The sequence below is a fragment of the Epinephelus moara genome, chromosome 17 (assembly GCF_006386435.1).
Source record: "Epinephelus moara isolate mb chromosome 17, YSFRI_EMoa_1.0, whole genome shotgun sequence".
In the NCBI taxonomy this organism is placed as follows: Eukaryota; Metazoa; Chordata; class Actinopteri; order Perciformes; family Serranidae; genus Epinephelus; species Epinephelus moara.
The window spans coordinates 29,700,220-29,716,408 of record NC_065522.1 but is presented as its reverse complement, the minus strand read 5'-3'; the positions used below and the strand labels follow the sequence as shown (position 1 = coordinate 29,716,408).

General features: G+C 43.9%; 2 protein-coding genes across 6 annotated transcripts in view; both read right to left on the bottom strand.

Moving 5' to 3' along the window:
* Positions 1-2,905: 2,905 nt before the first annotated feature.
* Positions 2,906-6,612, bottom strand: LOC126403969 (endonuclease domain-containing 1 protein-like). 2 transcript variants are annotated; one of them, XM_050066875.1, is made up of 3 exons: positions 6,487-6,612; positions 4,317-4,652; positions 2,906-3,736 (listed from the first exon to the last, which is right to left on the bottom strand). In XM_050066875.1, the coding sequence occupies exons 1-3, from the start codon at positions 6,514-6,516 to the stop codon at positions 2,927-2,929; spliced, it is 1,176 nt and encodes a 391-aa protein (XP_049922832.1). In that variant the 5' UTR covers positions 6,517-6,612; the 3' UTR covers positions 2,906-2,926. The 2 variants fall into 2 exon arrangements, with proteins under 2 accessions (XP_049922832.1, XP_049922831.1); XM_050066874.1 differs by lacking the exon at positions 6,487-6,612 and having other exon boundaries at positions 4,317-4,827.
* Positions 6,613-6,804: 192 nt separating this feature from the next.
* Positions 6,805-16,189, bottom strand: part of tec (tec protein tyrosine kinase) — a 21,636-nt gene continuing 12,251 nt past the window's right edge. For all 4 annotated transcript variants that reach the window (XM_050066867.1, XM_050066869.1, XM_050066870.1 and 1 more), the window contains exons 10-18: positions 15,329-15,411; positions 14,894-15,027; positions 14,407-14,481; positions 14,150-14,321; positions 10,509-10,725; positions 8,923-8,987; positions 8,717-8,835; positions 8,423-8,580; positions 6,805-7,584 (exon numbers count right to left, since the gene is read on the bottom strand). In XM_050066867.1, the coding sequence (XP_049922824.1) occupies positions 7,501-7,584; positions 8,423-8,580; positions 8,717-8,835; positions 8,923-8,987; positions 10,509-10,725; positions 14,150-14,321; positions 14,407-14,481; positions 14,894-15,027; positions 15,329-15,411 (1,107 nt within the window). In that variant the 3' untranslated portion in view covers positions 6,805-7,500. The remainder of the gene's footprint in view (positions 7,585-8,422; positions 8,581-8,716; positions 8,836-8,922; positions 8,988-10,508; positions 10,726-14,149; positions 14,322-14,406; positions 14,482-14,893; positions 15,028-15,328; positions 15,412-16,189) is intronic.

The window sequence follows — 16,189 nt, the reverse complement described above, 5'->3', positions numbered from 1 at the left end:
CGGATCATTGACAAGCATGAGGAATATTCACTGATAAGAAAGTTAAACTGAGGTTGTTTTTTGTATGTTAAAGGATAATCACACTAACCTGCCACTTTATTAGGTACACCTGTTCAACTGTTGTTAATGCAAATAGCTAATCAGCCAATCACGTGGCAGCAGCTCAGTGCATTTAGCCATGTAGACATGGTGAAGACGAGCTGCTGAAGTTCAAACTGAGCATCAGAATGATGAAGAAAGGTGATTTAAGTGGCTTTGAACGTGGCATGGTTGTTGGTGCCAGACGGGCTGGTCTGAGTATTTACTGGGATTTTCATCACAACCATCTCTAGGGTTTACAGAGGATGGTCCCAAAAAGAGAAAATATCCAGTGAGCCAAAATGCCTTGTTGATGCCAGAGGTCAGAGGAGAATGGCCAGACTGGTTCAAGATGATAAAAAGGCAACAGGAAGTCAAATAAGCACTGGTTCCAACCAAGGTGTGCAGAAGACCATCTCTGAAGCAACAACACCTTGTCCAACCTTGAAGCAGATGGGCTACAGCAGCAGAAGACCACACCAGGTGCCACTCCTGTCAGCTAACAACAGGAAACTGAGGCTACAATTCACACGGGTTTTCTCACCAAAACTGGACAATAGAAGATTGGAAAAACCACATTCTCATCATGGATATGCAACTGTGTGATGTCATCATATCAACAGTTTCACATTCGGTCGGTTAAATTTTAAAACGCATCTTTTTCAATCAGTTTTAAAACGCAGTCCAGAATAAAGCTGTGTTTTCTCACCCCAAAAGCTAAGCCCCACTAAAATATTGTTTCCAAAGTGGAAAGATTTTAAAAAGCCTGCTTTGTGTTTCCGTGTGTATCAAATGCAATCCAGTCTAAATATATTTATAAGGCACATTAAAAAACAGAAAGTTAATGTTCATTGTGAGTTTAAAGGCAGAGAATGAAAATGTGTTTTAAGATGGGTTTTAAAAACAAGCAGCATAAGGGCCAGCCTCACATAAGAGGCAACTCAATCCAGAGTTTTGGGGCTACAATTGAAAAAGCACGATCTCCCCTGAGCTTCACAGACTTTTACTTTGAAATAGCCTGAGGTCTTCTCTCAAGGGCCGGCGCTGTGCCCGTGTTGCTTGCTGATAAAGAACAGGTCCTGTCAGTCGCTCTTGATAAGTGGAGGTAAGATAAATCCAGGTTTTGGGTGGTTTTGTTTTTCCACAAAGAGGTTATTTATCTCTAATCACACCGGGAGTTTCCAGACTGAAACAAACACCTTTTGGACTTTTAACCCACCTACACCCTGGTGGTCCGACTATATGACAACACATCTCATGACAGAATTGTTAAAACAGGACTGTGGCTGCCACATTTTTTTCATTTCAGCACTCAAGATAAGACATTACAGACACAATTGTCCATTGACAGTATTGAACAACAGCTTTGTTATTAGTACTGTGTAATAAAAAAGTGAAATATACAATAAGGACAGTAGGTGGTGCTCTGGGGTCGCAGTAAATGAGTCCATTATAGACTTCAGTGGATTAAAAAAAAAATAAACCAAGGACAGATGGATTCTAACCAGTTGGACATTACACTGATTTACACTGAACAGGTTAGCATATGGTTACAGTTACACAATTTAACTAGATGTTGATATAGGGGGGCTAGATATAATGTTGGGTTGAAAAAGCCAGATGTGGCAGTAAGAGGGACAGAAGTGGAAGTGGGATGGCCAGGTGTAGATGCAGGTGTGCTAGATGTCAACGTCGGCCGGATGTTGAAGTGGAGGTGCCAGATATAGGTGTGACTGGGCCAGATGAGGACGTTAGAGAGCCATATATTGATTGTCAGAGGGCTAGATGTTCTTGTGGGAGATGTTTAAGTGATTGGGCCAGATGTTAAAGTGGAAATCCCAGATGTAGATTTAAGTGGGCCAGGTGTTGAAGAAGGTGTGCTAGATGTCAATGTCGGCCAGATGTTAAAGTGGGAGTGCCAGCTGTAGGTGTGACTGGGCCAGATGTTGATGTAGGAGGGGCAGATGTTGATGTAGGAGGGGCCAGGGCCAGATGTTGATGTAGGAGGGGCAGATGTTGATGTAGGAGGGGCCAGATGTTGATGTAGGAGGGGCAGATGTTGATGTAGGAGGGGCCAGATGTTGATGTAGGAGGGGCAGATGTTGATGTAGGAGGGACAGATGTTGATGTAGGAGGGGCAGATGTTGATGTAGGAGGGGCAGATGTTGATGTAGGACAGGCAGATGTTGATAAAGGAGGGACAGATGTTGATGTAGGAGGGGCAGATGTTGATGTAGGAGGGGCAGATGCTGATGTAGGAGGAGCAGATGTTGATGTAGGAGGGACAGATGTTGACGTAGGAGGGGCAGATGTTGACATAGGAGGGGCAGATGTTGATGTAGGAGGGGCGGATGTTTAAGTGATTGGGCCAGATGTTAAAGTGGAAATCCCAGATGTAGATTGAATTGGGCCAGGTGTTGAAGGTGTGCTAGATGTCAGTGTCGGCCAGATGTTAAAGTGGGAGTGCCAGCTGTAGATGTGACTGGGCCAGATGTTGATGTAGGACAGGCAGATGTTGATGTAGGAGGGGCAGATGTTGATGTAAGAGGGACGGATGTTGATGTGGGAGGGACGGATGTTGATGTAGGAGGGGCAGATGTTGATGTAAGAGGGACAGATGTTGATGTGGGAGGGACAGATGTTGATGTAGGAGGGGCAGATGTTGATGTAGGAGGGGCAGATGTTGATGTAGGAGGGACAGATGTTGACGTAGGAGGGGCAGATGTTGACGTAGGAAGGGCAGATGTTGATGTAGGAGGGGCAGATGTTTAAGTGATTGGGCCAGATGGTAAAGTGGAAATCCCAGATGTAGATTGAATTGGGCCAGGTGTTGAAGGTGTGCTAGATGTCAATGTCGGCCAGATGTTAAAGTTGGAGTGCCAGCTGTAGATGTGACTGGGCCAGATGTTGATGTAGGAGGGGCAGATGTTGATGTAGGAGGGGCAGATGTTGATGTGAGAGTGGCAGATATTGAAGTGAGATTGCCAGATGATGTGAGAATGGCAGATGTTGAATTGGGAGTGCCAGATGTTGAGTTGGGAGATGCAGAGGTGGGTGAAGTGGAGTGTGGGCATTGGCAGTCCTTGATTCCTGGGTAAAACTCAGTGACAGTTGTGTGGAGAGGACACTGTGTCCCAGGAAACACTTTAAATTCAGAGTCCGCTGTCCTCAGTTCTTGATGGAGTTCTTCCAGAGTTTCAGTCTCCAGATATTTGTTTTTAGGCGTAACATTGTCGCCCCAGTGTGCACTTGCTAACCACGTGCGCATGTTGGAGCTGTAGCAGCAGAATGCTGACCAGAGCATGGAGGGGATATTAATCCTGTTTTTGAGGATGTTGTTGTTGCTGGGTTGCGCTCCAGTTACTACAAAGCCTTCAGTAATATTATTGCTGTTTCTGCAGTATTTGTCCATCACACATTTGATGCACATCTCCATTTTGTTCCAGCTTCCCTGGTTGAATCTGGCGGCTTGTGGAACGATGTTTGTCAGGGTGAAGGTAGACTTTTTGTCAGATCTGTTGAACGCATGGGAGCTTGGAAATAAATGGCCCCTGTCAAACACACCATTGCGTCTGTAATCAATGTTCCCAGCCTGGTGGATGTAGGTCTTATTTTTGTCCACAAGCATCATGTTCTCGTCTTCTTCTTCCTCCTCAAGCTGTAAGAGTTGGAGTCTATGTTACTGATGCAGGGAGAGCAGCAATTAAGTAAATACAACACACAGTAATCAGTAATTTAGTTAGCACATAGATAAAGCTCCGCAGAAAGGCTCTGCTTTGTCTTATTTCGTAACAAGGTCAGGAAGAACTAGTTGAATAATACTTCGATCAGTCTGACACAGTTTCTCAATTTTTGTTTTTAAAGATTTACATCTTCTGTAGGAACCAGTGGGTTTTGGGCAGAGTGTCACAGAGAAAATAGATAGTTTCCATAGTTTCATAGTTTAATTAACCTGTGTTGGATGTCTAATATAAATGGGTCCAATGTGAGTTAAACAAGCGCTCAGTAGACCAGCGTCCTACATGTGTCCCGTATATGAAAGGGTTGTGAAAGTTCTTGTTAAATCCCAATAATACTACTATTGATGTGGATGTGTCTGTAGAATGAAGCTTGATTTATAGTGGCCAATAGTAGTAGAACTTTGGATATGGATGTACTAGCAGCAATTTCTTGCACCCAAAATACAAAAGTAACATATATTTATGAATTTAATCTTTTATTAGTCAGTAAGAACACACCTGAGGCTCTATCTTCCAGTCGTTCGAGGGTCTGTTTCCCACTCCCCCTTTGTACTTGTAAGCAGAAAACACTGGGATCTTGTTCCTGATGTCGTAGAGCGTCACAAACCTTCTCTCATTCTCAAAAGTCTGGCAAATGGGTTTGTATCGGTTCTGGTTCAGGATTCTTCCGCCCTCCAAGATGCCTGGGACCTGTGGTGGAGTTTCCTCAAGGAAAAACTGGTCGCAGTCCGACACGGACTTTACCACTTCAGCCACTGTGAGAACGATGGACAGGAAGAGGAGGACAGCGAGGGGCAGGAGACACCATGTCTTCGGTGGCGTCATCGTCCAGGACTGTGTCATTTTGTCAGAAGAGAGAACAAAAACAATCATCAAACATTCCAGTTCTCTCACTATCCCAGAGCTTGATCGATATGAGCAGGTCGCACCAACTGGTCTTAACTAAGTCTGGTCCTGATTGCTAAGTTGACAACCGAACTTAAGCCTAGTCTTAACTAAGCCCGGTCTTAGAGATGCATGTTGGTGTGAATGCCAGGCATCTATGGGTATTGCCTTGCAGCGCAATGTTGCTAATCTACACTGCTAACATTCTCCCACTTATCATTTACGGCAACATTATTATGAAAGATCAAAGAAAACGGAAATTTAATGGACATTGAGATATGAAGTTTGATAGATCCATTTGGGAGAGGCATGTCTGTGTTGGCTCGAGTTTACACCTCATGGAAAGACAGTGTGTTGTTAGCAGTGGTGCTAAAGAATAAGAACCACACCAGCATCTGAACGAACCAAAGTGATATTTACAGGTAAGTTTATATGCTGCTGCTTGATGGTATGCCTCAGGAATAAGTCCTAAAACAGGAAATGATTTCACATTTTTGCCCTCCTGGTTCCCTCGTCCCAAAGTCACTGTTCTTTTGTGGTTAGATGCCTGAAATGAGGTCTGTGATTAACACAAGCGGAAGAGTCTTTCACGTCTCGACGACATAAAATACATCAGTAAATACCTCAGTCGTGAATTCTGAAGCTTTTATGTATCTTAAAAACTTGGTTGCTAACAAGTAGCTTAATGAGACGACAGAATGTCATCCTCAAGTACCGCTCTACCTGTCGTCTACTTGTATGGAAAAAACCCCAACCACTCCTACCTCTCTAGCTCAGAGAGAGATGTAGCCACAGCTCACAGGGGGAAAGTCCTTTTCCCCTGGAGAACAAAGGAGCATGTGGCCCACCCTCATCCTCCCTTCAAATTGTTTGAACTGAGTACACGATGCGGGAGTTTCTTTAAATGTATTTAAAGTATCATTAGAAGATCGTTAGTTGTTGGGTTGATTAAGTTTCAGTGAAGTTATTTACTGATTCTTGGGTATATAGCTGTTGTGTTTGAAGTTAAATTACCTGTGATGGATTATTAATTATTTCAAATCAGGAATCATGATGCCCAGTTTAATTTTATTTATTCTTTTCTAATGTTGTCAGCTCAAACTGCCTCCAAATAAAAGACTGAAATGGAGCCTCATGCATGTGTTTATCTGTCCTGACAGACACACCGCTGAACAAGTCCTTGAACCAAAGTTCCCTAAATTCCTAATACTTCAATGCTAGTGACAGTTGTCATATCAGCCGGCCAAGTTGTCACCAGCTAAAAATGTATCGCTGTCTAATTATTATTAATAATAATCTATTGCTGTATCTTGGCAGTAGTGTATTTATTTTTTTGTTTTAGACAGTCTACAGTAATAAGTGAAATATTTGGGTAGCCACTTCCATATTTTGTTTTTATATTTGAGTTTACTTCAAGTATGTCCAAATTAATAGGAGTCACGAGAGGCCAACAACTGGATTAAAATACTCTTTTTGTCTTTCTTGAAAACATTATTAATGAAGACATTTTCAAGTACACTTAAAAATCAAGCCGCAAGGACCCACAGATCACGGCTGTATCTGTTTTTTAACAAGAAAACATATGGCAAGAATTGTTAAGTGTGACATCATAGCTTCGTCAATATTCAGAATTTCAAGAAACACATATTAAATTGCAAAAAAAAGAAAAAGGTTTAGTTCATTTAAATAGAAATAAGTGCTTCAAATGTAAATTTCAATGTCAAACGTAGGAACGAAACTCCTAAACTGAATAAAAGTGAAGTAAACAGGGGAATAAACTTACCATCTTATGCTCAGGATTCCCAGAAATCATCTAAACGGTGTGTTGATTTTTCGACAGAAGTGGAAACCAGACAGACTTCCTCATATATCAAATAGACTTGTGGAGGAAGTGTGAATTCTACTGCACCCTCAGCAGTTTATGATGGTGGAGGAGAGGATCTGCGAACACTTACTTTGACTCTTAGTTAACCTATATGTATACATTCAGATCCTCAGAGCTGCTTGCGTGGCTGTAGACTCTTGATTTGTGCCTCAAAGGTAACATTCAATCAAACTGACTGTTCTTTTTTTGACACTGATGATGATGACACCCAAATCATTTACTTTCTCTTTACAGTACTTTTAATATTGATGCGCAGGATGTGACGGTAATTACGTGAAAACAGATTTGAACTGCAGCTTAAATTTGTCAGAAAATTATGGAATAAAACAAAACAAAGACGTCATTTCATAAATGTTGAAGGAACAAAACACACAGCTGAGTCCTTACTGGAAGGAAGATGAAGGTTGTCTTGTGGCTTTGTACATTTTTTTGAACTGACAGATCTCTGACCGAAGGACTTGATGTCCGACTGGGAGGAAACACTGAGGCCGACCCACAGACAGGCAGGACAAAAGAGAAACATTCACTCGAAATTTACTGAGCTGATGCGTCCATCATGAGAACCTGTTTTCTACGTAGCTGTCAGTTCATGTTGGTGTCAGACACTCGTCCTAAAAACAGACATAGCTTCAGTTTTAGGTCAGGGTTGTGAGCTGTACCGGCGTCTTGACTGGGTAAACAAATGGCTGGTGTGATTGGTCCATCCTCTCCATCTGATTGGTGAGTTCCAGACACTGTGAGTACCATTACATGTTCTCCATATTGATGCCCTTTCTCCTCTGCTGTTCAAGACAGTTACTGCCGTTACACCCTGAGGAACAGCAGGGTGGTTACCATGAAGCAGGGGTTAGGGGCCAACATGGCCGCCACAGATGTCGTGGGGATGGTGGAAGCAGCTGATTGGTTAGTTGATCAGACTGGGGGAGGGGTGTCACTCTCCAGAGTGTCGGAGATCATCAGGCAGAGCTGAGAGAACGACGGGCGCTCCTCCGGCCTCTGAAACACAAAGAGAGAACACAGGCTGCAAATTCAGCTCCTCCTGAATGTGACCTTTAGAAGTGCAGCAGAGGGTTGTCTTTGTGTTCCCGTCAGATGTGGAGACCAACATCTGCTGCTTGTGATCACCTCCATTTTGGCAAATGTCTGATCAGTTTTAAAATATGGCTCACACTAGAGATGCACCTGTCCATCGGCCGCCGATCAAATTTACAAGTGTCAAGGGACCTCTGTGAAATGGCCATGCCGAACTTTGGAGCGTTATTTAGCCACCTTCCTGAGAAACTTGATTTAAAACTCAGCCATCTATAGCTGCTGAAAGACGGGCGGCGGCAAAAACGGCACATGATTTTAAAAGACAATGCGTGATGTTAAGAACTTTAGCACGTTGTGATTAATGTGTAAATGTGATAAATTTAAGTGGCGGCAAAACATTTAAATGCTAGTGAAAATAAAACGGTGAAGTTGCTTTAGCTGAAAGGGAGCTGTCGAACTGATCACACCCCCACCGTTACTGAACAGTCATGAATTTATTCCATTCAGATTCTCGTGGATGCTAAATGAGCACAAGCCGTGGATTACAATAATGTGCAGCATAGTTTTGCTCTGAGGAAGAAGAAAGAGCTGTTTCAAAGCAGCTATAATCAATATTGCCAGTGGATCAAGTAACTGCCATACCAATCAATAATTGTTCAGCCTAAATCAGGTCAACAAATAGGTAAAAACTGGAAAACAAAATAAAGATTATATTGTTACGACCAGCAAACAGTTTGAGTACCATAATAAATGGTACTTCATACAGTATGCTGTGAAACAGATTGTTTCTCATGGGTCTCACCTCGTGCCAACAGAGCTGCATGATGTCATAGATGGTGGGCGTGGCCATTTTGGGCCTGTAGAGGCGGTGACCCTTGGTTACTAAGGTAACCACCTCGTGGTTCTGACTCTGTTCAAAGGGCATGCGACCCTCAGTGAAAACCTCCCACATCAACACACCTGGATACACACCAACAACAGAGGTTTAATAAGATCCAGGAACGTTACTGTGGAAATGTTAATGTGTAGTTAGTTAATAGTTAAAATATATAAAAAGAGAGATGTGATACTATGTGTGATGCTACAGTGTGCGTACCGTAGGACCAGATGTCCGACTTGCTGCTGTATTTGCAGAAGTTAAAGACTTCAGGAGGCGACCACTTCACTGGAAATTTAGCTCCTGATGAGCTGGTGTACTGGTCGTCTAGCACGTATCTGCAAAATACACATCAATATTTCAGTGCAACTTTTCCACCTGCTGACTTCTTTAAACATGTGAAAGAGCTGGGATTAAATTTGTACCTGGCCATGCCGAAGTCAGACACCTTCACCACCAGAGAGTCGTTCACCAGACAGTTTCTGGCAGCCTGCAGAGGAGATGAAGAAACAGAAAAATAATGATATCGATATCGTGGGTCAGAGACACAAAGTCTACCTGTAGTGGGCGATACTAAATTTGCTTTGTTTTTTAAGCAAAATATATTTACTCAACTATATTTAACTATTTTATTGATTAATCTGAAATTTGGTAAACACATTAATGATCATGTATGAATGATAATAGTTTTAGCAATTCTGACTTTTCTTCTATTGTCTTTTTTGTCTTTCTTGTCTATTGTCTCATAGTCTTAATTTCCCTGAGGGAGTCTTCCCAAGGGATTAATAAAGTTCTATCTAATCTAATCTAATTGCTATCATCAGGTCAACATTTAAATTTGTGCAATACTTTGATTTATGACCAAATACCTCCAGAACTAATCACATTCCCATCAGCCTCAGCTGTCCAATCTATTTAGTGCTAGTTAGCAGATGTTAGCATATTAACTCACTAAACTGAGATGGCGGACATGGTAAACATTATACCTGCTTAACATCAGCATGTTAGCTACTGAGTCCAATACTATATGACTAAAGAGCTGCTAGCATGGCTGTAGACTCTCTTGTTTCAAAGCAAAAATTTCACACATACACAAGAAAAGTGGCTAAAGTTGCTAACTGTATTAATGTACACATTTGTCAACCCAGTCGCCAAAATTAATGTTGCCATTTCATGTTTATGCAACCCACGAAGAACATTTGTATGTTATTATGTAGCAGATATGTTTAAACTTAATGTTTCTTTATGTTTCAACAACACTGTGGTCAACACGTGGTAGGTTAAGGCACAAAAAACATGTTTTAGGTTAAAACACCTGCACCTGGTGTCACCATCATGGCTGGAAATTCTGCAGTGTCTTGCTAAAAAGCACTCAGCTTTAGTGCCTGTCTCTGCTGGAAATGCATTGATGTCTTTTAAAATAACACCCAGCAAAATGCTGCAATGTATCTTTAAAAATCTTTTGTTTGTTAGTGTTGAACAGAGGTCTGCAGCTTGGCAGCCATCTTGCTTTGGTCTCATGCCATCCGCCATCCCCTCCTCCTCTGGATGACAAAGTTAGCAAATATACGAGTAGCCAGTCACTTTTGAGATGTTGATGTGATACGTTTGAAACGCACAAATGTAACATACGCGTGCACTGCAGAAACAATACCAACATTTTCTTCTGGCAACTGGGTTGTCGTTTGTGCCTTAAACTGATCGTTAAAACAAGAGAAACTATTCCTCCATCACTGAACTTCATGTTGATTGACCTTAATACTGCTTTGTTTTGTTTTAGGATGGATCGTGATTGGCAACAATGAACTTCAGTCTATCTTGCAGCTAAAAGCAGTAATACGATTCAAAGTAGCTGTGAAAACTAACCACAGTGTAGTTTATCATGTCTTCATGTGGGGTTAATTCTTGAGTTCTGAGAAAAAACATTCCTGTGGTGTAAAGGTGGCAACTAAATCCAGTCAGGATGAAAAAGCAGAACCCAGACTGGAGAGTCGGAGTAACCTGCAGTTACCAGATCTCTGTGGATGAAGCCGTTGGCCTCCAGGTGCTCCATGCCCTCGCTGACGTCCAGGCAGATACTCAGCAGGGACCCCAGGCTGAAGCTGCCCCGCCGCTGCCTGAGGAAGTTCAGCAGGCAGCCAAGCTCCATGAACTCTGTGACGATGTAAATGGGCTTCTGCTGACTGCACACTCCGTACAGCTGCACCAGTTTAGGGTGAGACAGTTTCCTGGAGAAAAGTAAAGACAGGGATGCACGGACAAATAGAAGGATGTCAAACAATTGCCTTCCTGTTTTTCACTCAGATGATTAATGTTAAACAACATGGCTGTCCACTCAGGCCACACAATGACCCACACTGTTCTAACTCAAACTACCATGACCTGGGTACAGGGGCGAAAGACTAGTCGAGCCATCTTGTACCTAGTTCCCTCCGATGTTTGCCTCAGGACAGCTGGTGCTTAGAGTTCTAGGTCGGCTTAGAGGTCTTGGTACTAAGACAATCTCAACCTATTCTCAAACTTCAAATGGGTAACAAGCCCGACTTGCTGACTTGGCGCCGGGAATGAAATATGAGCCGCCACGTGGGACATTTTTGGTAAGCATAATTGGTGGTGCAGGATGAGCTGCATGCTGGGTTAAGGTGCCTGATCCGACAATCATCAGATAGATAGACAGCAGGACGGTGGTCAAGGAAGATGGACTCCACTAAGGGGGTCTTGGCAAGCCCGGCTGGTGCCCAGCTGCTGACGTAGAACTGGTGCAGACCAGGGGAATCCGACTGTTTAATTACAAAAAAAGCATTGTGAAGGTCCCCAGATGCTTTACCTGCCAGACATGTGCTGGATGATAGGCATGTTAGGCAGTTCCTCTTTCCGCTGTGCATGTGCTGGAGATAGACATGCACAGTTCCGGTAGCACTCCTCTGTCGGGTATGTCTGGAGTGATGGCATGCTTGGTACGGGTGCGGCAGTCGGTTTGGCCATACCTCCACGTGGTGGTCTGTGGGCAACGTTCCCTGATAGGGCGGCGAAGTTGGCCTGTAATTTCCCCACTAAATGATCAGACTGCTAGATGTCCTTGGCCGCGGGGCGGGGACATGACTGGTTTTCAGCAGTTGAGGTGTCGCAGGCACTCCCATGACTTTGTCCCTTTAAATGTTGACGCAGGATGTAGTGAGCAACAATGAAGTTAGCCCACATTGTAGCTGGGGGAGGGGAGACGGGTCCCTGACTGGAGTGTATGGGGGCGTCCCTGCTCACTTGACATGCAATTCCAAGCTGCATTCCTGCTTTAGTCCGGGCCAGTTGATTCTAAGATGAAGTCCGCAGCCACACAGGAGGTTGGTGTGCTGTTGGGGCTCGGTCGGGTGCCTGCAGCGGGCCGTCGTGTCTTGTGCCATGACAGGCTGTAGAGGGAGGAGGCGGCTCCTCCAGGGTTTGATGGTGTAGGCCTAGGGTACAGTGATTTTGGCGTGTGCGTGCGGGTGGGTCTTCTCAACGGGTGCGACTGCGGCGGCACCGTTGTGTCCTGTGCCATGACTGGCTGTAGAAAGAAGAGGCGGCTCCTCCAGGGTTAGCTGGTGTAGGCCTGGGGCACGGCGGTGTTTGGCATTGCTCGTCCTGCAGGTTGGGTGTCTTGTCAGGGGCGACTGCGGCGGCGCAGTTGGGTCTTGTGCCATGACCAGCTGTTGAACGAGGAGGCGGCTTCTCCGGGGTTAGCTGGTGTAGGCCTGGGGCCCAGCAGTGTTTGGCGTTGCACGTCCCTGGTGAGCCCTGGCAGCGTCCATGTCTCGGTGGCTGTAGGAAATGGGTGGCTGTCTGGTAGCACCCGCCCATGGCTTAATTAGCTGTGGTTCCCTGACTCTGGATCTAGAGTCAACTTGGAGGATATGGTGTTCTACCTGATCTCCGAACCCTACGTTCGGGGGATGTACAACAGACCAGGGGCACAAGTGGGGAAAAAATGACTGAGTCCCAAATCCAGACACTGGGGGATGTCTGGACTATAGAGGAGGCTGGCTCTGGGTCTCTGGTGCGTGCCAAGACCACAGCCTGGCCCTCCTTCCTCCCTTTTGTGCTCCGTGGGAGTAGCAGGGGATCAAGTGGGGAAAAAAAAAAAGAAGTCTCATCACCCAGACACCGGGGAGCGTCTGGCTGTGGGTCTCTGGTGCGTGCCAAGACCACAGCCTATCCCCCTCCTACTCAGGCAGGGGGGGCACAAACCCAAAAACTGACAGACACTGGGGCGTGTCTGGGACACGGGGAGTCTGGCAGTGGGTCTCAGGTGCGGGCCAAGACCACAGACTGGCCCCTTCCTTCCTCCTGGTACACTCCACTGAGAAACAAATTGTTGGTTTGAAACACTACTTGTTTGGGCCACTTGGTAAACTTGAACAAACTGAAGCAATACTCTACAGCCCATACAGCTTCTGTTAAAGGAATAGTTCACCCAAAAACAACAATGTAACTTGCAGCATCATCTAAGTGTCTTGGTTTGCATCAGCCCAGGAATGATAGGAGCCTTCAGTGAAGTCTGTTTGTACTGAAATGCTTTTGTTTTTCAGACACTCTGCTTTCGTTAATGCTGTTTGATAGAAACTTTGTCTGGGATCAAAGAGAGCCTCGGGAGGTGGGTATTATATACAATTTATATTGTTTGTGGGCGAACTACTCTTTTAACAGCACACATTGCTTTGGTTTTTGCCAAATTTGACAAAGTTTCTATACTACTGTGTAATAGTCCCAATACCCTTCCAGTTTCTTCTTCAGGAGAGTTGCCAATTATCTATCATTGACTTTATGAAATAGGAGGCATTGTTCTCGAGTTAAAATGAATCAGAAATCCAACCCTCAGTAAATTTCGGCTCTCACTAAGTCAATCTTGGCACCCATCATCAAGATATCAGATTACTTTAGGAAGCTGAAACCAACAAATGCGAGTTAACCGAACTCTGGACCCATCGTCTATTAGTCTGATGGTGAATTAGCATTGGGGAGCGACGGCCAATATTTTGAGGGTTCCGGTGTAGCAAGCAGATATCCAGATAATGGAAATCCAGGCCAAGAATGCACCTGTCATTGTTTACAGTCCGATCTTTCACTTACGATACAAACAACATTTTGGCTAATCTCTACAGACTGATATCTGCATATGATCTTCCAGGGCTGAAAGATGAAAAAAGTTGTGCATAAGTCCAAGATGGCGACGGCTAAAATGCCAGTCTTGAGGCGTCAGAGTCCTTAAACCAATGTGTAACATCACGTATGTCTGTTGTTGAATGAATGAATGCAGACAAATTTAAAAAAGCAAAATCAATGTCAGACGGTAGCTGATAGACTGTGATATAGCATTTTGGCCTATGTGTTCCACTTCTTTTGCTCCACACACACTGTTTACCTGCAGGAAACCAAAGCCTGTTCAAATGTGATTGGTGAGTATTCCTTGGACTACAAACAGAAACCAGAACGTGTACAGGCCACAGAAAAGCGGAAGAGGGCTGGAGTGCATGTTGTTGCAGTGCCTGCTAGTCTCCAGTAGGAGGCAGCAGAGGTCAAAGGTACATGGGCTCATTGTTTTCTAATGGAAAGACTAATCTTTTATATGTGTGTGTGTATAACTTCCTCTAACCCTGATATTTTCTCCCTCCTTACATCATGACTTTGGCCTCCTCGATGAAGTCCTCCTCGTACATGGCTCCCTCTCTGATGGCCTTGATGGCTACTCTGTGCTGAGCCCTCCACTTGCCGAGCCTCACCAGACCGAACTGACCGCTGCCCAGCTCCTTCATGAAAGTCAACTCACTGGGGTTGATCTCCCACTTTTCTGGAGGGGGGAAACGAGAGAGCAGGAAAGTAAGGATGTGTTCATGGATTGTTTAAAAACTGATGAGAGGTCTGTCAGGACTCACCGTAGCTGAAGCCGGCGGTGGACGGAGCAGATTTGTCTTGTTTGCCAACAGGGTACCTCAACCTAGCAACAAGTCCTGAGATACAGACAGATGATAAAGAGAAATGTTCACATGTATGAAATAGACTTTTAAAGCTTAAAATGCATAAAAATTAATTAATTACTGATTTTATAAAGTATATTTTGCTTATCCCAGTGTCACAAAAAAAGCTAGGGAACAACTGCTTCCAAAGTGGAGATATGTTCCTCATAAAATACAATCAAAAGGGCAAATAAATGATGTGGTGACATACATGTAAGTGCTTTCATATTTTAAACACTGGCGGAAAAAACATCCAAAATTGCATTTAGCTCTTAACACTGCTGTGCCTGAGTGCAGCCTCACAGTGCTGCTAACATGGCTGTAAATACTCTTGTCAATATCCAGATAGCTACAAAGCAGGTTCAGGACGTCAGGTGTGGATGTAGATGGATGGCGTGTTGTTTACCTGCCGCGTTGTGTTTGTGGTACTCGATGAGGTCGGGGATGGAGCCGAACAAGTGTTTCTCAGCCAGGTAGAACTGAGGAGGCGAGCCCTGCGTCTTCTTGATGTGGTAATGTTTAATCACCGGTCCTCCATCTCTACAAACACACAACAACAAACACAGACAACAACAATAACACATGCTGTACAGGACTTTTTGGAAATCCCACGCTGACACTGGAGAACATGCAAACTCCACACAGAAGGGCTCCGAACCCGGAACCCCGGGTTTGACGAGGAACCCTTTTGCTGTGAGGCGATAATATTAACCACTGCGACACCGTGCCGCCATGATGATTCAGTAGTTCATAAGATAAAACACTGCAGGTATGGTCCTTTAAAGTGGCTGCCTGTTTTAGTTTCTCTCAGTGTGTAAGGGATGCAGCTCTGTGTGTTTACCCTGCAGCAGACTTGGCGTAGAGAGAGACGGTGTAGGTTCCTGCAGTGCTGGAGTCTCTGACAATGAAGGCTCCTTCTTTGTCCTGCAGGGGGCGACAGAGACAATCACAGGCTGAAGCTACATCAGATTTAACTTTTTACATTGTATAAATTGACCTAGCGACCTATGGAAGCGTATTGCATTCACTTGACAAATTAAAAAAAAAATCTGTTTTATTGAGTAATTTTTTTCTGTTTTTCTGAGTAATTTTTTTTATTTTTCTGTTTTTTGTGGTAATTTAGTTTCTGTTTATAAGTTAAGAGAGCAATAGAACAACAGACACTTTCATTCCTCTCTTGAGAGCTGGATATAATAGAAGCAAACATGACCCGCTTGTTTAGTTTAATCCAGTTTTACTTTGTTTTGGGTTATGTGTCCAACTGATTCTGGAGAAACACTGCAATGTCCAGCAGATCTGAATTGGCTTTTCGTCTGAACAACCGCAAAGTCTTAAGGTGCCTGCGTAAAGTCGACAAACTAATGATAACACCATCTGTATGACTTAAAGACAAGAGTATCTCCCAGTGTCTCAAACCCAAAACAAACTGGATTAAACTAAACAAGCGGGTCATGTTTGCTTCCATTATATCGAGCTCTCAAGAAAGGAATGAAAGCGTCTGTTGTTCTATTGCTCTCTTAACTCAGAAAAAAATACTCAGAAAAACAGAAAAAATTACCCCGAAAAACAAAAATATACCCTGAAAAACAGAAACTAAATTACCACAAAAAACAGAAAAAATACCACGAAAAACAGAAAAATAATCCCACGAAAAACAGAAAAAAATACCATGAAAAACAGGAAAAAAAAAAAATTACCATGA

Excerpts from the sequence above, each read along its gene's own strand:
- LOC126403969 (XM_050066874.1), bottom strand. The coding sequence starts at position 4,691 with ATGATTGTTTTTGTTCTCTCTTCTGACAAAATGACACAGTCCTGGACG. Across the intron at positions 3,737-4,316 it reads ACTGGAAGATAGAGCCTCAG|CTTGAGGAGGAAGAAGAAGA; the intron begins GTGTGTTCTTAC and ends CAACTCTTACAG.